This window comes from Aedes aegypti, chromosome 3, assembly GCF_002204515.2.
Source record: "Aedes aegypti strain LVP_AGWG chromosome 3, AaegL5.0 Primary Assembly, whole genome shotgun sequence".
In the NCBI taxonomy this organism is placed as follows: Eukaryota; Metazoa; Arthropoda; class Insecta; order Diptera; family Culicidae; genus Aedes; species Aedes aegypti.
In genome coordinates, this window is record NC_035109.1 from 368655883 (window position 1) to 368663215 (window position 7333).

At 40.0% G+C, this 7333-nt stretch overlaps 1 protein-coding gene across 1 annotated transcript; it reads left to right on the forward strand.

Moving 5' to 3' along the window:
• Window positions 1–207: 207 nt before the first annotated feature.
• Window positions 208–1987, forward strand: LOC5564760 (cytochrome P450 9e2). The gene is made up of 2 exons (XM_001649043.2): window positions 208–459; window positions 518–1987. The coding sequence occupies exons 1-2, from the start codon at window positions 248–250 to the stop codon at window positions 1920–1922; spliced, it is 1617 nt and encodes a 538-aa protein (XP_001649093.1). The 5' UTR covers window positions 208–247; the 3' UTR covers window positions 1923–1987.
• Window positions 1988–7333: the final 5346 nt, after the last annotated feature.

The window sequence follows — 7333 nt, forward strand, 5'->3', positions numbered from 1 at the left end:
AATTTTATGGTTTTCACAAAAGTCGATGTAAATACGTGAATAATAGAGCAATTTGCGTCATATTTTGACCATTGCATTATGGACTATAAGGGAACATATTGTTAAGCTCAAATAAAAAATATACTTTGTAGTTTTTACAAAAATCAGGGGTGGCACACTTGCCCCAATTTCCGCTACATTATCATCTCGCGTATTTGACCATCCAGAACCGGTATCCAATTTAGTCACTCACAACCGGACAACCGAGATGGAAGTAAATTTGCTACTTTTAGCCACGGTGATAACCGTGTTCGTTTATCTGTACCGTCTAATAACGAAGAACAACGACTACTTTCACGATAAGCCGATCCCGTCACTAAAAGCTCGGCCACTGTTGGGGTCAACCGGCCCACTACTGTTGAAGCAGGTTACGTTCGCCGATTTCGTCTCATATGTCTACAACAAGTTTCCCGGCGTCAAGTGAGTATCCTTGTATTTCGATCTTATTCGTCATTAATTACGTCTGATCAATTGACAGAGTCCTCGGGATGTTCGACACGTTGACGCCGTTCTTCGTGATCCGCGATCCAGAGTTGATCAAGCAGATCGCCGTCAAGGACTTCGACCACTTCATGGACCACCGGCCGTTCTTCGGCGAATCTGCCGAATCGGAAGAACATCCGTACGCCCTTTTCAAGCGAGTTATATTTGCTCTGAACGGTCAGCGATGGCGTAATATGCGAGCAACGCTGAGTCCAGCCTTCACTGGACGAAAGATGCGACTTATGTTTACTCTGATGGTGGACTGTAGCGAGCGGATGCTGAAGCACTACGAATCGCTGATGAGCAGCACGGGTCGTATGGAGGTTGAAATCAAAGATATGCTCAGTCGGTATGGAATCAATGTGATCGCGTCGTGCGCTTTCGGAATCGATGTGGATTGCTTCAAGGACGTCGATCATGAATTTATGTATCATGGGAGGAGGATGCTTCAAATGGGTAATCCAGTGGTGATAGCGAAGATGCTGTTCATGAGGATGTTTCCGAACCTTGCGAAGAAATCCGGAATGGACGTGATACCACGGGAGCAGGCGGTGTATTTTACCAAGTTGATAAAGGAAACCATACGGACACGGGAAAGTCAGGGTATTGTTCGAAATGATATGATAGATCTGTTGCTAGAAGCTCGAAAGGGGACGCTAAAGTATGAAGAAGAACGAGAGGAAGTACAGGAAGGCTTCGCCACCGTTCAGGAGTCGGACGTTGGAAAAGCACAGGTAACGAAGGCCATATCGGAAATTGACATGATCGCGCAGTGCCTGATTTTCTTCATCGCAGGATTCGAATCCGTATCAACGACTTCCATGTTTATGATCTACGAACTGATCCTGAATCCGGAAATTCAGCAGAAGCTCTACGAAGAAGTTGAGCAGACCTACAAACAGCTGGGTGATAAGCTTCTGACATACGACGCGCTCCAGAGTATGAAGTACATGGACATGGTCGTATCGGAAACCATGCGGAAGTGGCCGCTGTCTCCAATTGGCGACCGGATTTGCGTACGAGACTACACTCTAGACGATGGTCAAGGTTTGCGGTTCACCATCGATAAAGGAACCTGCGTATGGTTTCCGATTCATGGTCTTCATCACGATCCGCAGTACTATCCCAATCCCGATCGGTTTGACCCGGAACGGTTCAACGATCAGAACAAGGGTAATATTAAAATGGGAACGTACCTTCCGTTTGGTATTGGACCGAGGAACTGCATCGGGTCACGGTTTGCTCTGATGGAACTGAAGGCAGTCATGTACCACATGCTACGTAAATTTTCGTTTCACCGGAGTACGAATACGCGAATTCCGCTTAAGCTGCGCAAAGGTATGAACAACGTCGGGACGGACGAGGGAATGCATGTTGAACTGCGGCTGAGGAATTCGTAGGTTATAGTGTACTGTAGATTAATGTTATATTCCTTTGAAGACAATAAACATCATTTCTTTTCTTTTCTTTGGAAACAATATTTGACAGGTCGTTGTAGAAACTTATTGACATTATTATTAGTCCTTTCAACAGATGCGAGTTTGTGTCGAGGGAGAATACAAGACTTGCACTCCGAAGATTCAAGTCTGAGTCGAACGAGAAAATGTTTATTTTATCCTTTTTTTTAAATCACATCGAAACATACAACGTTAAGTTCAAGGGCTGTTTCTTTGATATTTTGCAAATTTAAGAGCGGAACTATTGATATCATTGTGCCTCTTTTACTGTGTTTAATTATCGGAACTACAAAACGGCGTAAGTCAGCCTTCAGTGTTCTTATGAGCACAACCACATCTCTTAACTGAGAGCTTCCTTTGTCAATCAACCATTTTTGGATTCGTATATCGTGTGGCAGATACGAAGATACTCAATGCCCTGGGAAATCAAGAAAATTCCTTTACGAAAAGATCCTCGACCGATGGAATTCGAACCCACGACCCTCGGCTTGGTCTTGCTGAATAGCAGCGCGTTTACCGCTATGGCTATCTGAGCCCCTAATTTTTAATTTGTCTCGATCACTGGGGTATAGTTGAAATTTCCATTCTTCAGATTTTCCGTTTAGATCTATTGTGTTACCTCATGTACCACAATTATTGCGATCATTTCTTCAAATCCATTTCGACACCTTCCGCTTGATCGCATGGATAGAGATTGGCGGTCGAATTATATGTACCAACTGAGGGCAGGCGTCGGCACCGAACTGTAAAGGTTGTCTTCTATTCTGTGTGGTGGCACACGCGATACATGGCAAGCAATCGCTTTTCCGCCCATTTAACCACCATTCTACCGCTGAGACAACAATGGCTTTCTCAACCAAAACCCCTTGCGCCCTAAACGTCCTCCACCGCAATTCGTCATTTGTAACCTACGCTCTCCAAACCGCACCAGCAAACTGCCGAGCTGAGGTAAATTGGCAACATTTGAACAAAACGTATGACTGCAACTTCGGCTTAATTATACATTTTACACTCGGGTATTTTGTTCTCCACGAGGCTCGGGTGGTCTCAATGTATGGTATTTTTACTGAGCAAAGGGTCAGTAGGCCACGATGTGGATCCCAAAATTCCACCGCCTACTTGATGAGCGTCGTACAGAGCAATGGTAATGTTGGCACGGTGTCCCGCTAGATCGTTGTAAGGGAAAAATTGTACATCAAATCTATCCCTGTCCACATTTTAATTGGTATAACTTCTGTTATAGGTTATTCTGTACGAACCAATTCACTCGTATGGAATGCACGGAAAGACTATAACCTATCAAAAAGACTCTATAAGCACTTCGTACGACTTCTCCAGAGTTTCTGCGATCATAAATCCCCGAAAACCATTTCCCCTAATGAACTGTTTCCGCGAATGTACTATTTCCCCGAAAGACTTTTCTTAGATTTTGTTTGATTATCCGAATAACAGACTGAATTCAGCAAGTTCGCTGATTGCTTCAAATGGATGGTTCTCTTATGAATGATATGAATCGAAAAATGACAGCCGAGATATAACGGTGGGAGAAAAATTGTCATAAATGTGTATCTATAAACATATTATTTTATGATTATTACATTGCTATCAATTTTGTGGAGTTGAAATAGATGTGGAAACAATTTTGCCATACATGATGTGTCATTTTCAGTACAGTATTACAGTACATGTATCACAGATGGGAATGCTGGGGAATTCTTGAAATCCTAAAAACGATAGACGATATTTCAATATTTACTTAATTGGTCGTATCATTAGAACAAACAAAAATATATAATCTACCCCCAATACATAAATTTTCGTTCCACAAATGTTGGACGTTATTTTTGAACAAGCCCTCCATCCGGCAAGCCACAGACGGGAATGGGTAAACCAAAATGCTTGATGTTTATTAACGCCGAACATCTCGTAACACCTCTTCTCTTGAAGAAAATGTACCTTCTTCTTCTTTCTGGCGTTACGTCCCCACTAAGACAGAGCCTACTTCTCAGCTTAGTGTTCTAATGAGCACTTCCATAGTTTTTAACTGAGAGCTTACTATGCCAATGGCCATTTTTGCATGTGTATATCGTGTGGCAGGTACGATGGTACTTTATGCCCTGGGAAGTCGAGAAAATTTCCAACCCGAAAAGATAGTCGACCGGTGGGATTCGAACCCACGACCCTCAGCTTGGTCTTGCTGAATAGCTGCGCGTTTACCGCTACGGCTATCTGGGCCCCTAAAATGAAGAATGAAGAAAATGTATAAGGCATACAATTTTTGGGCGGCCTAGTTTTTCCAGCATTGATCGGAAACACAGAATATTCGAGCCAGTTTCGTTTAAACTTGCATTGATTCGGTGTAGCAATTCTTCCCGAACGAATTTTTGTGATTCTCCCTATAATGGTGAAAGCAAATTAGCAGAATCATATTAATGATAATTATATGGGAGCTATTATTTCAAAATTCATAAAAAAGAAATGGTAGCCGATAATGAACACAGTGAAAATTATTGACAGTTCATCAACAATGGACCAATGCACGAGTTCACTAATTTGACGTTTGAGCGGTGCCAAATTCACTCGTTGTCATGGTAACGTAAATAACACGGCACCGCTCAAACGTCAGAAAGTGAACACGTGCATTGGTCCATATGAAATCACTGCCTACTAAGACTAAACCATAAAATCGGTATGCTAGAAATGTCTAAATCGAATCACCCCCAGCAGTTTTATAGCTACACACTCCGAAAAAATCATGCGATTTTACGTCTTTTGGATGCACATAAAAGAAGCGAGCCAAATGACGTGAATTTGTGTCACAGTTTAAATACGATGGTGTCTGATTCGGGAAATGTCAGTCATAGCGGCATCGTTCTTATGTCCTTCATCATGTAATATTACATTTTTCTTTCAATACATCTTTCAGAATTCATTTTTACGTCATTTCATCACTTACATCATGTGTCATTCAGTAATAATGTGAATTACGTAGCTATTCAGCATGACCATGCTGAGGGTCGTGGGTTCGAATCCCGCTGGTCGAGGATCTTTTCGGGTTGGAAATTTTCTCGATTCCCAGGGCATAGAGTATCTTCGTACCTGCCACACGATATACACATGCAAAAATGGTCATTGGCAATAGTAAGCTCTCAGTTAATAACTGTGGAAGTGCTCATAAGAACACTAAGCTGAGAAGCAGGCTTTGTCCCAGTTGGGACGTGACGCCAGAAAGAAGAAAGTGAATTACGTCCGGAGTGATTTTCATTATTTTTAAGAGTGTAGCGTAAAAAGCTGGATGCATTTCTATTGTCTTCTTCTTCTTCTTCTTTCTGGCGTTACGTCCCCACTGGGACAGAGCCTGCTTCTCAGCTTAGTGTTCTTATGAGCACTTCCACAGTTATTAACTGAGAGCTTTCTTTGCCGATTGACCATTTTTGCATGTGTATATCGTGTGGCAGGTACGAAGATACTCTATGCCCTGGGAATCGAGAAAATTTCCTTTACGAAAAGATCCTCGACCAGCGGGATTCGAACCCACGACCCTCAGCATGGTCTTGCTGAATAGCTGCGCGTTTACCGCTACGGCTATCTGGGCCCCAATATTGAGATATTGATAGAATAATAGTCTCGTAAGTATGTGCTCAACTCTCAGTTACCTTCCAAACAAATTAATCGACTTATTTTTATCCTGAAGTTCTTATCACGATGTCCCTATTTTGTAACGCATTGAAATCCTGAAAACTGTTTTCAACCAGTCAAGCATTATTGCATAATTCTGTAATTTCCCATCATTTTAAGCAATTAAGTTATGTTTTATTATATTAATTATGTTCCGACAAATTTCTATTGTCGGAACATAATTAATATAATAAAACATAACTTAATTGCTTAAAATGATGGGAAATTACAGAATTATGAAATAAAGCTTGACTGGTTGAAAACAGTTTTCGGGATTTCAATGCGTTACAAAATAGGGACATCGTGATAAGAACTTCAGGATAAAAATGAGTCGATTAATTTGTTTGGAAGGTAACTGAGAGTTGAGCACATACTTACGAGACTATTATTCTATCAATATCTCAATATTGAGTATTCTAAACCATAAGCAGATATGTTTTTTTTCGTAGCTATAATTGATAACATAAAATTTGATTGTTTTCAAATATAATTATCACTTCATTGAAACATTGATTCTTCTTACTTATATTACTAGTCTAATAATCTCGCCTTCTTCTACTCGTAGGCAGTTCTTTTTTTTTGGTCAGTAGCGATAGGGGTAGTACTAGGAATTTTAATCTGTCCTTAGCTCCTTCCCAACATTTGCTTTTGTAATCCTCTATTACGTTCGTCACACAGACGTTCCTAAGCAATGAAATGGTCAATGTGTACCCTAGCAGCAATCAGCTCTTGCCGTAGTTTTGCAGTCTAGTATTTCAATCTACTATAACACTATGATAAGACCTAAAGTGCTACTAAAGTGGTTGAAGTGAAGAACGAAACAGTTTTAACACAGATAAACAGACGTTACAGATGCAGGGCTGTTACAAAAATCTTAAAATCGTATCCGCGAAAATCGCGAATGGAGAAATTCGATCTGCGCCTAGAAACACTAGTCCGCGCCGAAAAAAAATCTGTTTCATTGACATTTTCACTATTCATTATAAAAAAAATGCGAAAACGTGCATGATCAAAAACTAGTTTTTAATGGTACTTTAAGTGAATATTTTTGCCTTATCTTAAAGTATCTACCATTGAGCAAAACAAGTTGTAGAAAAATCTAATAATTCGAGTTTTACATCGGAAAAATCGTATTCAACAATATCACTCGAAATGTATTTGTCATCAACATTTCCATATATATTTTTTGTGGAAAATCGTGCAATTCGATAAATGGTAGCGTCACTACAAGCAGAGAGGAGGCCTAGTTTGCAACTATGCTTAACAAAATTCGATATGGATGTGGAAGATATTGAGTAAAAATGCCATTACTCTGATTATTTTTTTCTTAAATTCTTTAGAATTTTAAATTTTTAGGAACAATTATGCATTTTCTTCTTAGTTTTAGTAGGATAACTTCAAATCAAAAATTGATGACATGCCAAGAACAGCCATAATTAGTTTGTAAAGGTTTTTTTGAAATAAAAAGTTAAATTTCGAATTTTTAAAACTACAAATTGAACTTTAACACTTCACTTTTGCAAAAAAAAAAAAAATAAATAAAATACTAAAATCACTTGTAAGGCGAGGAAATACCTTTAAACTCTAATATGTGTTGCTTATCTTGACAGATAGGCCTATTTCGTCTGCGACTTACAGACTTCTTCAGTGTCGAGTGCTCGAACGCTGCATGCTTA